Source organism: Mandrillus leucophaeus, unplaced genomic scaffold (assembly GCF_000951045.1).
Source record: "Mandrillus leucophaeus isolate KB7577 unplaced genomic scaffold, Mleu.le_1.0 Scaffold114, whole genome shotgun sequence".
Classification (NCBI taxonomy): Eukaryota; Metazoa; Chordata; class Mammalia; order Primates; family Cercopithecidae; genus Mandrillus; species Mandrillus leucophaeus.
The window spans coordinates 4,904,469-4,922,611 of record NW_012099654.1 but is presented as its reverse complement, the minus strand read 5'-3'; the positions used below and the strand labels follow the sequence as shown (position 1 = coordinate 4,922,611).

At 39.0% G+C, this 18,143-nt stretch overlaps 1 protein-coding gene across 1 annotated transcript in view; it reads left to right on the top strand.

Moving 5' to 3' along the window:
* ARHGEF28 (Rho guanine nucleotide exchange factor (GEF) 28) overlaps window positions 1-18,143 on the top strand; it is a 328,572-nt gene that overhangs the window by 151,143 nt on the left and 159,286 nt on the right. Inside the window, exons 5-6 of the mRNA XM_011996705.1 lie at window positions 14,574-14,757; window positions 17,192-17,372. Of these exons, the coding sequence (XP_011852095.1) occupies window positions 14,574-14,757; window positions 17,192-17,372 (365 nt within the window). The remainder of the gene's footprint in view (window positions 1-14,573; window positions 14,758-17,191; window positions 17,373-18,143) is intronic.

Genomic DNA, 18,143 nt, shown 5'->3' with positions numbered 1-18,143 from the left:
TTAACAAAACAAAGCATTGCCTGGTAGATTGCTTTGTCAAGTTTAAGAGTTAAGCTTTTCTCCTGCCTTTGTAATTGGTTCTATGAGTGAAAGAAAATTTTAAGGTAAGCCAATTGAACTTTTGGAACTCTTCTACAGGAATGTTTTGGTCTTAAACACAGCTGATGTATTTAGAGGATCAGCTTCTCATTCTCATTCTGTGGGTCTATGGTTGGTTGGAGAGCTGTCCCCAAAGAAAACCAACTGGTGGAACTAGTAGAACCCATGGAGGGTGGCTTAGAGAATTTAATATTTTAATTATTTATTCCAAAAATCAGATTAAGAGTACACTTCTTAACTTGCAATAGCACCAATAGAGTTATAACAACCACAACAGATTTAAACTTGAATCCAGAAATTAGAGAAATGATTCATTAGTTGCAAGGACAAATCCAAGTACAAGTCACAGCATAATGAGTAGTAAGTTAAAGGAAATATAGAAAACCTTGTCACGGCCCACACGTGTAATGTATAGGTAAAGTAATGTGATGCTTTACTATGGAGAAGGGTCGTTAGTGTAACGCTCTGCTCTTGCCTTAATAGGGTCTTCATAAATTAGTTCCTTTTGTAGGAGAATGTTTGTTTTTCTAGGCTTTACACATAATGGAAAGAAAAGGAAAAGAATTGCAGAGGCCCGAAAGACTTTAGAAGAAAGTTTATAAGAGTTAGGGTTATCTAGCAGTTCTTTTTTTTTCCCCTAAATTTATTATTTTTTAAATTTCAGCAGCTTTTTGGGAAACAGTAGATGTTTGGTCCAGCAGTTCTTAAAATGTGTCTTGATTGTTTGGTGTTCACTTAAGAAGTTTAAAAAGCAGTTTTAATATTGCTTCTTATCTGCAGGAAAAGCCATTACATAGGAATTAACAGTTCATTACAAAAGAGTGGATGGGAACTACTCATTTTATGTGACAGCCACATCTTGCTTCAAGTCACATACCCTGAACTTTCTAGGCAACAAGAGAAGGGAATGTGTGGCCTAGCAATATTTGACAGAGAAAAATATCTGTTTCTCTTTCTTTGAATAGAGAAAAGAGATCTGTAGCCAGTAGGAAGCAAGATTTGTTTAATGATTGAAATGGAGCGTGGCTTGTGTTTTTATCTTTGAATACTGTCTGCTGGCCGTAGATACAGAAAGAAAATAGAGCAAGGCCCCAGAGCCTGGCACTGTGGGTTGGCCTGATGACTGCACTGTGTCTGGGTCTTACTAACCAGAGAAGGGTAAACTGATTTATAAGACTTACTTGCTGGCCCACAGACGAGGTGAAATGTCAGCTTTGTTACTCTGCTGTAAAGCTGTGTACTGGACGACAAGTTTCAAATAACATTAGCTGAAACACCAGTGGGTAGGAAACCCATAAAGGACAGGTTTATTACAAAATACAGGAAATACAAGTTTCTGGGTTTTTGTTTTTTAATTTTGAAATCAATACATTATGGATAACAACTGATTCTGGGGTTTTGTATGTTTCTCTTGGAAATCTTGACATTTTTCAAGGGATTGTGTACATACTTAGTATTGCTGTCTGGCCTTCTGTCACTTCTGATAGTATCTAATCAGACAAACATCTCTACATCTTTTCTGACATTTCAAGCTGGTAGTATACTCTTTCTGTTGCTAAGGCAACTCACTGGATGAATACTAGGGGTGGAGAGAATGTTCTTTAGATCCTATGGCACTTGTTATGATGGTAAATTGATAAAATTGTTTTACAATCCTCAGCACTATATATATATATATGTATATTATTTGTGAAGTTTTAAATCCTTAATTTTAAAATATCCTCTTTGTCTTACCTTCCTTTTGTAGTTTTTAATTTTTGAGGAATGTGTTTTCTGGCCGTAAAGAATTTAATATAGAATTAAACTTCTAAGGAAAAGGACTCCTCTCCCCCCAATCATTTGAATTCATTTTTCAGTTTAAGTAGGTAAACTCTTATTGAACACATTCTCTGTTTAAGGTACTACATGTTCAGTAAGAAACAGCAGCTTAAACTCTTCCTTAAAAAATAAGCTTCCTACTTTTGTCTGGCCACAATGGCCCTCATACTGGAATAGAGAATTACGCACTTACTCTCACTTCTGGGAAATAGAACGTAGAGTTGGATTCAGGTCACTTTCTCTCCCTCAATTATATTTTCAAGAACAAAAAATGTAAAGGGAAGCCAACAGCCTACCCTAATGTGCTTCCCAAAGCATTCAGGACTGTAGAAGGTTTTGAAGTCCCATTCTTGGCTTACCTCCTCTGGGGCTTTTCTCCTCTTAAAACGTAGCAGAATGCATATAGCAGTTTTTGCTTGCACGCAGGGGATTAAAACTGAATTTAAAAAATGACAGTAACCAAGGAATATCTTCATAACCTTGAAGGAAAAACTTAAAATTTTGCTATTCTCATAGATTTCTTAATAGGATTTGAATGCTGGCAGTTGTCCTTGTACTATTTTATCTACAAACCAAATGAAACATTGGTTTGTAGATAAAACACTGGTTTTAAAACTAGCGATGTTTGGAGGTTAAAATCCCCACGATTGAAAAAGTTGGGTAGGAGAGATCTGGGGAGCAGAGTGAGGCAGGGAGTCAGAAAAGATGGTGCATTCTTAGGGAAGTGACTAATTGTGCATCCTGTTGCAAAGTCCTCTTTACTTGGCCCAGTGTTGTTTAAGAGGCCTTGTCTTGAATCTCTCAGATATAAGCCTTGGTGTGGGGATGAAGCTGTATAGATAGAAACCTCAAAAAATATTCTGTAATTCTACCCTAGGTCCCCACATACCTACTGTCCTCTTCCACACCTATAGCTGTAGTTGCTTTTACTTTGCAAGTTTGACATGAGAATGCATGTGTGCTGTGAGTAGCGACACATCAGGTCAATATCTGGAGGAGAGAAGAAGCATGAGTGACGGGCGTTAGCCTGGGTCCTTAGAATTCGCTCAGCTCGGGTTCCTTCTGCTTATTTTCCCCTCACTCTCAATTTGTTGACTTTTTTTTTTTTTTTTTTTAAGATGGAGTCTCACTGTATTGCCCAGGCTGGTCTCAGACTTCTGGGCTCAAGTGATTCTCTTTCCTCATCCTCCCGAGTAACTGGGACTATAGGTGTGTGCCACCACAACTAGGTAATTTTTTTGGGCTCAAACGATCCTCCTACCTCAGCCTCTGAGTAGCTGGGACTACAGGCACGAGCCACCACACCTGGCTGGTTCTCTTTTCTTGCCCTCTTTAAAAAAATCTATTTTGAGGCTGGGTGTGGTGGCTCACACCTGTAATCCCAGCAGTTTGGGAGGCTCAGGTGGGTGGATCACTTGAGGTCAGGAGTTCAAGACCAGCCTGACCAATATGGTGAAACCGTGTCTTTACTAAAAATACAAAAATTAGCCAGGCGTGGTGGCACATGCCTGTAGTCCCAGCTACTTGGGAGGCTGAGGCAAGAGAATTGCATGAACCCAGGAGATGGAGGTTGCGGTGAGCCAAGATCGCACCACTGCACTCCAACCTGGGTGACAAAGCAAGACTCCCTCTCAAACAACAACAACAACAACAACAACAACAACAACAACAAAATCTATTTTGAGCTTTTTATTCTTGTATAAATTTTTCTTCACTACTCCCATCTTCCCATCTGCAGTTTATAGTAGGAGATACAAGTATATATGGTATTATATGAGTCAATCCCTGATTTTTAAAAAGTAGTCCCCAGTTCTTATAGTATATGACTCTCCTATGTTTCTTGTCAAAATTTTTAATTTTTATAGTCTTGATTTTTTTTGTTGTTGATTTTAATGTATTTTTCCTTGACAAGTACATGAGATATATCACTGCAGTTGAGGCCAATTCAGGCCATCCTTTGTATAATAGGAGGCATAATAGTTAAGAATTTGAGTTTTGGAGGTAGAAAAATCTAGGTTCAAATCCTTCATGTTCCATATACTACTTAAGTGAGCCTGAGCAATTGCATAATTATGTCAAGGGTTAGTTTCTGCCCCCTATAAAATAAGGATAATAATAGTATATACATCATAGAATGACTGTCAGGATTAAATGAGATAATGCATATAAAGTGCTGAATAAAGGTTAGCTCTTTATAGAAACAAGAAAGGTAACATCCTTGTAGTCACTGACACTGAGTAAGAATGAAAGAAATGTGGTGTGGAGGTTCATTTCTTTTTTTCATTCATGGATAATCGTTGCCCATCTGTATTCCTGGTTGACTTTTTTCCAACCTCCCTTTCCTCCCTCAAGATATGGCAGCACCTTTTATACCGATTTCCTGTTTGGTTTATCCCATTTACCTTCCTCTTCTAGTCTCACCAGAATATCCCTTGTGGATTGTGCCTTACTGGTGAAGGAAAGGATGAAATTATCCATTGAAGCTGTAGCTCATACCCAAAGAGTATAATATTTCTAAATCTGGGACTTTGGACACAAGACACTGGCTTCCAGTGCAAGGGCACTGAGTGGACCCTGCCTGGCTGTAGGCGAATGGCCAGTTTCCTGGTTGTATTTGAAGGCAGACTACCAATGCAGACTTCAAAGCGCCATCTGCGAGGCATGATGAGTCCACACTTTTTCCGCTTGTCAATAATAAAATTAGACTGCAATGTATTTTCATTTGTCTCTCAAACAAAACAGGGTCCCTGGAGAGTCAAGTGGGAGGGCGTCTGAGAATTCTAGCTTGTCTGGGGTGGAAGGGGAGATCTTGCAGAAGAGTGCCTGCACACAGTTGGCTATCAGCAAATATCTGTTGGGTGAATGAATGGTGGAGTTGAATCATAGCCTTGAAGCAACATTAACAAATGGAAGAAAAATCGATGCAGGCTGAAAAGGAGGAGGTATGCCATAATTGCTACTTACAACACCTAATGACCGCCTGCTGCCCGAAGCATGGGATTACAGCACATTTGTCTTAATAGCACATCTGGTATGCTACACTGATGCAATTACAGTGCCGGTAAGCAGGGAGCTAGTTCCTTGCAATTATGCCCTTAAATTGTAACCAGAGGAAAATTGTTTTCAAACATACCACATATCTATTTAGTGACTGTTTATTGTAGTTTTTTGTATTAAAAAGATCAGAGAAATGTGTAAAACTGCTTAGTCCCCCCAATACTGGCATTTATAGTTCTTGAGAGCCCTGTCCCAATTTGTTATTTTCATTACAGCCCCCTTGCAATCCCAGGTAGTAGGCTGGGCAGATATCATGTCCGCTTTACAGATCAAGCAACTTGAAACTTGAGAATTAAATGGCTTTCCATTTCATTCTAGCTGTTAGCTGAAGGCTTGGTATGTGTTCAAATCCAGAGCTTGGAATCCTTGGTATTCCCACCTTTGCACCATACAGTGTTGTATCTGGATTCTTAATGTCTTATACTGGTGGCTACATGCATAATTTAGTTTGGAAATATCCCCAGAATGTGAAGGTCAAAAATTGAGTTGCCATCTTGAAATTCTGATAAAGACTTTTTAAAGTTGCAACTGATTTAGTACTCATTCCACAAGCTAAAATAAAGTGTATCTTGGCAATATGAGATGCAAAATCCAGGAAGTACCTTCCAGTGTTATACATCACTATGTGAATTTTCTGGAATGAAAGTGTGTGTGATGGGTGTTTTCCCAGATTATTTTCAGGTGATCTTCAGCTGGGGGTGGTTGTAATATGAGTGTCTCGACTGTGCTGAAGCAGAAAAGAAGTTTTAGGGAGCAAAAATCTGCCATTATGCTTTTTTCAGTCCTCCTCCTCTACCTTTTGGGCTTATGATCCAGCCATGCCCACCATGTTGGTCTCATGCTCTGTAGAACGTCCTGACTTCATGTCTTTCTTATGAGTGTATTTGTATTTGCAATTGCTATCTTGGACTCACCAACCTCTGATCTCCTGTATAAAAGGCTGATTTGTTTATCATGCCAGAGCTCTGAGTAGGCTGTGTAAATGGAAGATGCTCTAAGGCACAACCCCTTTCTCATTCTCATTGAGAATCCTGAAAACATCTTAAAGATTGTGTATGATACCCATGCCAAATTCTCTCTTCTGCTTTCCATGTAAATTTTTGATAATTTTTTTTTCATTGTACTTTTTGTTCATCATTTTTGGCATTTTATAAATATCTGTAAATTTTCATATCATGATACATGATGTAGGTTGAATTAATTTAACATGCAGATTAGTTTTCTTGTAGTCCAGACAGTTTCCTTACTTCTATTCACACTCTTTGTGTCTAGAGCTACAAATAATGAACTAAGCCTAGAGTTGTAGTTCATCACATAGTGATTTCATGGACCAGATATTTACAGACAGTACCTGATCTATGATGGTTTGATTTATGATTTTGATTTTATCATTGTGTAAAAGCTGATGGTGTGAAAGCAATATACATTCAGTAGAAAGCGTACTTCAAATTTTGAATTTTGACCTTTTCCTGGGCTAGCCATATGCAGTATGATACTCTTGTGATGCTAGACAGTAATGGCGAGCCATGGCTCCCAGTCAACCAGCCACACAATCACAAGAGTAATCAGTCAATACTCCACAGTGCATTGTGTGGCCAGTGGTTTTTGGATATTATGTTTGGTGTTTGGCCATCCCATCATATTTACAAAACACCTATTTTCAACTTACACTATTTTCTACTTATGACTGGTTTATTGAGATATAATTCCATCATGAGTCAAAGAGTATCTGTATTTTATTCTGAACAAAAGTAAGCTAGCTGTATGCTTCGCAAGGGCAGGGACCACCACACCCATCTTTGTATCCACAGGGCCTGACAGATAATAATGGTCTCATCAATGTTTGTCTACTGAATGACTTAGATGAACAAATTGAGACCTGTATGAATACATATGTGGCTTTGGAAATCAGAATGGAACTTAATAAGTTGAATTTAATGTGAATTTAAAAAATTAGTCTTCTAAAAACGTATTGTGTTGAATACATTTCAATGGCTCCACTCAGGTGTTGTGAAACATTACTTAGCCCTAAAAAATATAAGTACTTCTGAACTGACTTGTGTTGAAAAATATTATTTGCTTCTAGATTATTGTATCCATCACATTTTAGCTTTAATATTTTGCTAAATGTTTAAGTGCTTTCCTGGTTTAGCAGTAAGTAATGTAGATTAAAAATCACTTTTAAAACTCACAGAAAACTCTTTTTGTTGTTCTTTGGTAAAATCTTATATGTAATAGATCTTAATTAAGAGCTGACTGGGTAGGCTGTGTTATAAAAGGAAGATATAGGTTTGCATATTGCTAACCACTTATTTATTTAAATTAGCAGATCCCAACTCTGGCTTTGCATTGGAATCACTTAGAATCTTTGGAAAAGTGTGATGCCTTGGCTCTGCCCCAGAAGTTCTGATTTAATTTTTCTGGAGAGGACCTTGAATATCAGTCTTATTAAAAAATAATAAAATAAGTTAAATAATTAACCAAGGTCTCCAGAACTCACAATCGCTGCTAGAGGAAATGTAAGTTATTACAACCATTTTGGAAAACACAGCAGCATTATCTAATACATTTGGAGAAACTAGTATCTCATAGCAAATCCGTTCCACAGCAATTCCATTCCTACCTATAAACCCTAGCAAGAAAACATGCTGATATGGTTTGGCTGTGTCCCCACCCAAATCTCATCTTGAATTGTAACTCCCACAATTCCTACATGTCATGGGAGAAACTGGTGGGAGGTGATTGAATTATGGGGGTGGGTCTTTCCCATACTGTACTTATGATAGTGAATGAGTCTCATGAGATCTGATGGTTTTTAAAATGGGAGTTTCCCTGCACACTCTCTCTCTCTTGCCGCCACCATGTAAGAAGTGCCTTTTGCGTTCTGCCATGATTGCTAGGTCTCCCTAGCCACATGGAATTGTAAGTCCATGAAACCTCTTTTGTAAATTGCCCAGTCTCAGGTATGTTTTTATCAGTAGTATGAAAATGGATTAATACGGTAAATTGGTACCACTAGAGTGGGGTGCTGCTGAGCGGATACCTGAAAATGTGGAAGCAACTTTGGAACTGGGTAACAGGCAGGGGTTGGAACAGTTTGGAGGGCTCAGAAGAGGACAGGAAAATGTGCAAAAGTTTGGAACTTCCTAGAGACTTATTGAATGGCTTTGCCCAAAATGATGATAGCAATATGGACAATAAAGTCCAGGCTGAGATAGTCTCAGACGGAAATAAGAAACTTGTTGAGAACTGGAGCGAAGGTTACATTTTAGCAAAGAGACTGACAGCATTTTGCTCCTGTTTTAGAGATTCATGGAATTTTGAACTTGAGAGTCATGATTTAGGGCATCTGGTGGAAGAAATTTCTAAGCAGCAAAGCCTTCAAGAAGTGACTTCGGTGTTGTTAAAGGCATTCAGTTTTGTAATGGAAGCAGAGCATAAAAGATTGGAAAATTTGCAGCCTGACAGTGCGATAGAAAAGAAAATCCCATTTTCCGAGGAGAAATTCAAGCTGGCTGCAGAAATTTACATAAGTAATGAAGAACTGAATATTAATCCCCAAGACAACGGGGAAAATGTCTCCAGGGCATGTCAGAGGTCTTCATGGGAGACCCTCCCATCACAGTCCCAGAGACCTAGGAGAAAATCGTTTCATGGGCTGGGCCCAGGGTTCCCATATTGTGCAGTCTAGGGACTTGGTGCCTGGCATCCCAGCTGCTCCAGCTGTAGCTGAAAGGAGCCAATGCAGAACTTGGGCCATGGCTTCCAAGGGTGCAAACCTCAAGCCTTGGCAGCTTCCACAATGGTGTTGAGCCTGCGAGTGCACAGAAGTCAAGAATTGAGGTTTGGGAACCTCCACCTAGATTTCAAAGGATGTATGGAAATGCCTGGATGTCCATGACAGAAGTTTGCTGCAGGGGTGGGGCTCTCATGGAGAACTTCTGCTAGGGTAGTGTGGAAGGGAAATATGAGGTGGGACCCCGACACAGAGTTCCTACTGGGACACTGCCTAGTGGAGCTGTGAGAAGAGCGCCACCATCTTCCAGACCCCAGAATGGTAGATCCACTGACAGCTTGCACTGTGCACCTGGAAAAGCCACAGACACTCAACATCAGCTCATGAAAGCAGCTGGGAGGGAGGCTCTACCCTGCGAAGCCACAGCAGCAGAACTGCCCAAGACCGTGGGAATCCACCTCTTGCATCAGTGTGACCTGGATGTGAGACATGGAGTCAAAGGAGATCGTTTTTGGAGCTTTAAGATTTGACTGCTCCGCTGAATTTCAGAATTACATAGGGCCGGTAGCCTCTTTGTTTTGGCCAATTTCTCCCATTTGGAATGAGTGTATTTACCCAATGCCTGTACCCCCATTGTATCTAGGAAGTAACTAGCTTGCTTTTGATTTTACAGGCTCATAGGCAGAAGAGGCTTGCCTTGTCTCAGATGAGACTTTGGACTGTGGACTTTTGAGTTAATGCTGAAATGAGTTAAGCCTTTGAGGGACTGCTGGGAAGGCATGATTGGTTTTAAAATGTAATTTGGGAGGGGCTAGGGGCAGAATGATATGATTTGGCTGTGTCCTCACACAAACCTCATCTTGAATTATAACTCCCACAATTCCCATGTATCATGGGAGGAACCTGGTGAGAGGTGATTGAATTATGAGGATGGGTCTTTTCCGTACTGTTCTCATGATAGTAAATGAGTCTCATGAGATCGGATGGTTTTCAAGACGGGAGCTTCCCTGCACGAGCTCTCTCTTGCCGCTGCCATGTAAGAAGTGCCTTTTGCCTTCCACCATGAGTGTGAGGCCTCCCTAGCCACGTGGAACTGTAAGTCCATTAAACCTCTTTCTTTTGTAAATTGCCCAGTCTCAGGTATGTCTTTATCAGCAGCGTGAAAATGGACTAATACACATGCAAATATCAGAAAAAATAATTTATCCTGTGTCTGTATGTGTATATATATGTGTGTGTGTGAGAGAGAGGCAGAGGGAGACAGACACAGAAAAACAGAGAGATACACTCATAGCAATGGACCCCAGGGGTACAAATACCCCTTTTCCTTTCCTAATCACATTCTTCTCTTTTTCCTAACAGGTATTATGCTGACTTTTATAGTAGCCATTTCCTTGCTTTTCTTTATAGTGTTATAACCTATGTATATATGCCTAAGTAATAATTTTAACTTTTACTCTTCTTGAACTTCATATTAATTGAAACATATCCTGTGTATTTTGTGACTTGATTTTCCCATTCATTACTTCCTTCTGTGTTAATCTGTAATTCATTTTGATTGTTGGAATATTGTTGTATGATTGCACTGCAATTTATTCCTTTGATGAACATTAAGATTACTTTGAATTTTGACCATTTATAATTTATTACATGGTTTCTTGCTAGGGTTTATAGGTAGGAATGGAATTGTTGTGGACTGGATTTGCGTTAGTTTCTCTAACTTTATTAGGTTATGTTGCTGTGTTTTCCAAAGGGGTTGTAACAGTTTACATTTCCTCTAGCAGTGATTGTGAGTTCTGGAGACCTTGATTAATTATTTAACTTATTTTATTATTTGTAATAGACTTTTTAAGAACAGTTTTAGGTTCATGGCAAAATTGAGTGGAAGGTACAGATATTTTCCCATATATTCTCTGCCCCTACACATGTACAGCCTCCCCTATTATCAATACGCCCCACAGAGTGGCACATTTGGCTATGATCAATTAGCCTACATTTGAAAGGTTAATTTATTCTTCAATCTCCCAAGCTAAGCCTTTGGCTAATTGAAAGGTATGACCAGATCTTGTGTAGATATGATAATGGTTCCAAATTGACCAGTAACAAAACCACTTTCCTTTAGTAACACTCAAACTGTCTGACATTCCTTAACCTTGTGCTTCAGATGCCTGGAAGCTCTCTTGACCTGTGCTGTTTTTGCAGATCATAACCATAGAGTTAGAACAGGATTGAACACTCTTAGGAACCTTGGATCTTTATTGTGACAGACTTATTTGATGGGCAAAGAAACTGATGCCTGGCAGAATGAGAAGCACAAAGTCTGCACTCCCTTCCTATCTGGGTCAGATGGACTCCTGTTATGCAGTAAGGAATGGCTTATTGAATGGCACAGCCTGTTCAGTTCCTTTTTGTGTCTCAGTGTTTGTGCTGTCATGATGTTATAGGTCATACCTTTTAATGTTTGCCATTAGAGCAATTATTAGTAATTCTGCTTTGGTTACATTAGTTCAAATAACTCCTGGCACCAACCAAACAGGAAGAGACAGTTAGTTAGTTAAAGAAATTATTTTAAACACTCCCACCTCTGCCAAATTGTATAACCCCTTTCCACAATTTGTTTTCCTGGCTGATGTTAAGAAATCTGAAACTCTATAACAAGCAGAATTATTTATATATGTCATGATGCTTCCTATTTCAAGCTGTTTGCCTTACTCTGCACTCTGAACTTTCATACTGAATGAGAAAGCTCTCTCTTACAACATTTTGGTCAGTTTCTATTTGTTTTCTTTAAACATCAGAAGATTCTCTCTTCCACTGCCTTCCCTCCTCCCTGGGAAGTGGGTAGATTCTCAGAAAGAGAGTCAACAGTGAGCCATTCAGGCCTGTATGTTTACTGTTCTCTCTCATTGAACAAGATGTGAGGATGGAGCCAGAAGGAGAGAAGAGGAAGCTGGATTAGCAGAACAAGCTTGGAGAGCTTTCCTGGTGGAGGAAACAGATCTGCTCACACTCACACTGTTGGTCAGGTTGAATACAGTGAAATACACTCCAGGTTTAATGGTATTTAGGGCATTGCACCAGACATGGCAGAAAGTGTTACTTAAATTGATACCATGCTTCCCTTTACCAATGGTATAATTTGAAAAGGGGACACAAAAGGTTTAGATGTTCCCTTTTGATCATTTTTTTGGGAGGGGAAAGAAAATTACAATCCATACAATCATGGAATATTTCTCACTATATCCAGGTTAGGAAATATGTCTTAGAAATTCCATCCTGGCCAGGTACGGTGGCTCATGCCTATAATCCCAGCACTTTGGGAGGCCAAGGCAGGTGGATAACCTGAGGTCAGAAGTTCAAGATGAGACTGGCCAACATGGTGAAAACCCATCTCTACTAAAAATACAAAAATTAGCTGAGGGCAATGGCATGTGCCTGTAATCCTAGCTACTCAGGAGGCTGAAGCAGGAGAGTCACTTGAAACTGGGAGGCAGAGGTTGCAGTGAGCCAAAATTGCACCACTGCATTCCAGCCTGGGCAACAGAGTGTGACTCCATCTCAAAAAAAAAAAAAAAAAATTCCATCCTAGTATGCCTGGTTAATATCTTATGCTGACAGGTTTTCCTGTGTTGGGGAGTACACATGCACATATGTATGCATATGTATATTTGTTACCTGATCCTAACAAGTCTCTTCCTGGTTATTACTTAAAAAGGAAGAAAAATGCAAATATTATCCAACATTTTAGATACCCTGCTGGGAATCTAAAAACAAAAACCTTACTTTTTAATCAAAGGAGTATAATGGTCAAAAGTTAAAGGATAAAATAGTCAAAGATAAGTTCTGTAATAGCTAACATAGTTCTTTCAATTTTCATAAAGCTGAAGATATCAAGTATATTAAACAAATGTCTGGCAGGAATGTATTGCCTTGTCTGTTTTTAGATATTTTGGTATTTTGAATGTTGTTTTACTGCGGGGATATGTTCTGTGTCACACAGATGACTGATAGAGCAAATATACTGGTAAGTTGGTGGCGTTTCACTGTGATGAGTTCATTTACATATTGTAAGTATAATGCCTTGCATTCATTGATCTAGATACCTGTATCTCTATAGATATAGATATATAAACAATTAAAAATTTAAACTAAGCCTTTTTTTTGCATTCATTCATGGTGGAGTGTTTCCTTCTAATTGTTTCAAATTAGAGCTTTGTAGAAACCTGGCTTCCCAAATATCATCATTATCACAGCCTGCTGGTAAGACAAAGTTGAGTTTATTGGCTACTATGGTATGGGAGAACACAACCTCCACAGGGCCTTAGAGGTGTCTTGAAGGGGGAGCAGTGAGGTGAGAATTTACTGAGAACTTGAAGTTTGGCTTAATGAGGGTCTTTTTTTTTGAGACAGAGCTTCACTTTGTGGCCCAGGTTGGAGTGCAGTGGTGTAATCTCCACTCACTGCAACCTCTGCCTCCTGGGCTCAAGCGATCCTCCCACCTCAGCCTGCTGATTAGCTGGAACCACAGGCGAGTGCCACCTTGCCAGTTTAATTTTTGTATTTTTTGTAGAGAGTGGGTTTTACCACATTCACCAGGCTGGTCTTGAGCTACTGGGCTCAAGTGATTCTCCCACATTGGCCTCCCAAAGTGCTGGGATTACAGGCATGAACCACCATGCCCGGCCTTATAAGGGTCTTTTAATGTTGGGGATGGTGGTGGGCGGGGCATGTTGGACAGGGAAGAAGCTTGATCAGGACTTGGGAAGGATCATAACGTAGTTAGGATTGCTTTTAGGGTTTAAACTGCATTTTGTTGGTTTCTACTGAATAGTTGGTTAGTCTTGCGGAAGGTTCCTATAATGAGCAATCATTCATTTGCCTGGGCAAGTGGCTCTTGGAATAGTAAAATCGTGCTAATGAAGATAATGGAATAGTAAAATAGTGTTAATATGGACAGGAAACTGTGGAGAAGTAGGTCGTTTTGTTCTCAGTGTCCATTTTAAAGTGAACAATTCAATGTACAGACTATTCAAACTAAGTAATTTAAACATACACAAACTGTAGAGATTTTAACAGCCAATTGCCATGCAATGCCACAAATGCTCAATAGCTTTTGTTTGCCAGACACTATGCTAGGTATTGGGAATAAAATACCTCAAGGATCCCTCTGCCTGGAAGATGATAACGGAAAGTGGCCAACACCACAGTGGAGCTGACGCACACGGACCGAGCAAGGGCCCTCTGTGTAGGGGCCTTACAGGCCGAGCTTCCTGAGCAGCGCATTGGGGTGGCTTTGACAATATTGACATAATCTCAGGGATTTAGTAGATGGGTTAAAGCACTGCTGTGAAGTTTGAGAACGACCCATATGAAGCCATTTCTGTTACTGCTTCTCATCAGGGGAGGAGCAGCGTTGAGGACAAAGGGTGGAAACGGAGGTCCCTCTACAGCCTTGGCCTCTGAGAGCCTCCCTGCCTGAGCTGCAGGATCTCCTCAAGGAACTCTTTGCATATCAACAAGTGTCTTTTTCCAAAGAATGGTCCTTTCCTAGAACCTGCTTCCCTAGATGACTGCACTGCATGTCTAGTGAAAGAGGACGTGAATGTGTAATGCAGTAGGTGGAAAGAACACTCTACCTGTGCTGAGCGGACCTGGCCCCAGCACCTACTGCCTACCTGGCCATTCACCAACCTCTTGAACTCTCCAAATTTGTAAAATGAGATATAGCAATTAGGTGCCATTGTTAATTTCTTCCAACTCTGACATTCTTATTATGTCTAAATACATTGTCCCTTTGATAAAATGTGTAAAACAAACTTTGTAAATGGAGGAATTAATATGGTATGTTTTTTTTCCTCTTCAGTATCTTCTCACAGAGAATCTCTTCTGCACCTGGCTATGAGATGGGGCCTGGCTAAGCTTTCCCAGTTCTTCTTGCGTCTCCCGGGGGGAGTCCAGGCCTTAGCTTTACCCAACGAAGATGGTGTCACACCATTAGACTTAGCTTTACGTGGCGGACACTCCAAGCTGGTGGAAGATGTCACAAAGTGAGTTTAGCTACTTGATAGTCTCTCTCTTAATCTATTTCTGTAAAGTTGGCCAAGCATTATAGAAAAATGGAAATAACCAAATCACAAGCTAATGTTGGTTTATGTTTTACTGTTAGCTCTCATGCACATACGTAGATCATATAAACAGATATATTGATATAATTGGTATTAATGTTTCATGAGGGTGAGACAGGAAAAAAGGTCTCAAAAGGCTCTGAAACGAGTGATAATGAAAAAAAATTGGGGAAATGTTAGCATTTAGATTTCAGCTTAAATGTCACCCCCTTCTGTGTTATTCTCTTTGATGATTATGATTAATTCACAATGTTAAGTATGAGTAACATTATGACTAATTTGTAATATTAATTTATAATTATATATGTGATCATTTGTTTCATATATATCTCTTAATCATTTGAGATCTGGGACTATTTCTGTTTTACCCAGTGCAATACTCTAGTACAATGTCCAGCATATAATATTAGTTGAAATGATATAAATTTTTTTTGTATCAATGAATAACAGACAAATGCTATGGTATGATTTAACCAATGTGATGGTCAGTATGGTCTCATGAAATAGTGTAAAGAAAATAATTTGTAAACTATAATGTTATCTATGTTAATGAGGGTATCAACACTTCCATTGAATAATAGGTGTATTATTGGTTACTTAGAATGGTTCAGGTCAGTCATTATTCTTAGCTTATGAAAGATGAATTCATATATAGTGATTTTTTTTTACTTAACGTGGTAAAAAACCAAAGTATAAATGGGAAAGTACATTGAAAATTATAACATGCTACATAAATATTAACCATTGTTAGAGTAAATGCTACATAAATATTAAATATTATTACAGTATTATTACGTGGCATGTTCAGATGGACTGGCTTTTCTTGTTTGGCTCATGGAACTCCGTGTAATTAATTTATGGTTATGTAGTACATAAGTGGACATTAGAGTAGAAATCAGAGCTTTTTGTTTTTTTTTTTTTCTCATTTGATCAAATGACCATCAACCAAGGGGCAAGCCTATCTGGAGGGAATTGTCCTTTTCCTTGTTTTAACGTGACCCCACTTCCTTGGCTAAAAAGGGCAAGGCAAGAACACTTCCTTTGACTCATTCATTGTGAACAGTTCTGTGTTCCACTGAGGTCCTAGAGGCACACTTCATCTGTTGGTAGCTTTATATCTTTTTACTGTGTCCAAGACGAGACGATACATGTTTAAAAAGTTTCTAGGTCTAATAAATCCATTCATGGATGGGATTAGAAGTAGACTGTAAGCTAAATTCTGGTGATATGATAATAGAGCTTCCATATTCTACATTAACAGCAATGACCTTATTGCTCAGATTCAGAGACCATTCATCTCAGTGACTTGTTACTGGCATGGGGAGTTGTTTTCTGGAAACTTCTGGAGTCCTTGCCAGTAATGAGTGTCAAGAGTTTGGAGAGGTCCCCCAAGACTTAGAGTACAACTGTTCTTTATGGATCTCTTTTTGTCACTCCATCTGATGGAGATAACATATACTTCATTGGAAATATACTATATTTTTCTAAAGCAAACATTCATTAACAAAATAAGGTCATGTTAAAAGAGGAAAGGGGCATCGAGCTAGTTCTGTGAATTGAGGAATCTGGAAACAATCTGGTGGGAAATGACATGTTGAGGTGTGCTGTAATCTAAGAACATTAATATTTCCCTTTGAGGTTTCTTTACTGTTACTCTTACAGGATGTTATAAGCCATCCAAAATATTGCAATACTAACCATGAAGCCTACATGTAATTTACAAATGTACAAATGTTCTCAGCCAAGATACAACAGAAAATAAGTATATAGTCAAGAATTTAGGTGGAAATGTCGTTCCTTTATGTATGAGTGTATTCAGAAATACAACATGATCAAATTTGTGCATGTTTTAATTTGCATAAGAAAGGATTTGCAACAATGGTACCATGTGTTATGAATATCTCACTTGTTTATAACATCCAAACCTCACCATGTTCCCTGGAGAGCATATCTGTTTCCACAGTAATCACCTAATAAACCATTGGCTGCCAGCTAATTTGTTCTACTACAGGTAGCCCCGGTAAAGTGAGAGGCATCTTTTCAGATTAAAAGGAGAATGAAATGTTGAGGTAAAGTACTATGTTTAAAATTCAGTACCGTTTCATTCTTTATGTAAACCTTTAAAGTATGTAGTATATGTCAGTGGTTTTCAATAGACTTCTTCTCTAGGTGGAAAAAGAAAGGTGGCTGTGTTAGTATCTGTTTTCATGATCTTATGTATTTATTGCATGTAGGTGACTTTCAAGGATCGTTTTGCCAGTTGGATTTGTAAGATCGGGGCAGTGATCCTAAGTGCTGGGATCCTGGGGCTGGTGTCTTTGAAGCTCTGTGTGGGTTTTGATTTGTATTGTTTCAGTTTTCAGGGCAGATGGTCGCCGAGCTTCTCCCGAGTGCAGCTCAGTGAAGAAGCCTCCTTGCATTACATTCACTCATCGGAAACGCTGACCCTGACCCTTAACCACACAGCTGAGCATTTGTTGGAGGCAGATATTAAACTCTTCCGGAAATACTTTTGGGATAGAGCCTTTCTTGTCAAGGTTTGTACACAGTGATCCTGGCATACAATAATGCATGCTTCAGAGAATGCAGGCATCAATTTCTTATTATGAGAACAGTATTTTTTGGGGGTAGGACTTTTTTTTAATGAAACCTTGGGGGACATGAAATTGGAAACTGCATTAGATCAGTAGAATGAAGATTATTATATATTTTGTAGTAGTTTGTATAATATTTTCATTTTCTTTTCTGAGCCTTTCCATAGTTGGCTTTTAACACTTTAATATTGGATATTTTCTCTTAATGTATTGATTGTATTATAATTATTATCTAAAGCAGTTACATTTAGGGCTATCTTACATGTATAATATCTACTCCCGGATTTTCGTATTGCTCAAATGTAGCTAAGCATTTGTTCCAGCGCAGAATCCAGTACAGAAGCCAGTACAGATTCTACTTGAATGGAAACAGGTAAAAACCTAGTTCTTTTCCAAAGAGGTTTTCCCCTTCCCATCATGGTCCAAACCCCACCTTTGAGTGCTATCATAGCATGCCCATCTCAGGGTTTAAAACATTTCAACTTTATCTCTCTCTCTCTCTTTTTTTTTTTTTGGTAGATTTTGAAAGAATACTAAGAATATTTCCATCTTTTAATTATGATTAATCAAAGTGTTATTTTGAGTAAGGGAGCTTGAGTCAATCTAGTTGGCAGTGCTCCGGGGTCTAATGGACACACTCACCAGATCCTGTGGCCTCCTGTGTTCTCAAGCACATTGCTTCACAAGGCACAGGTCTCATGACTATTTAGGCTT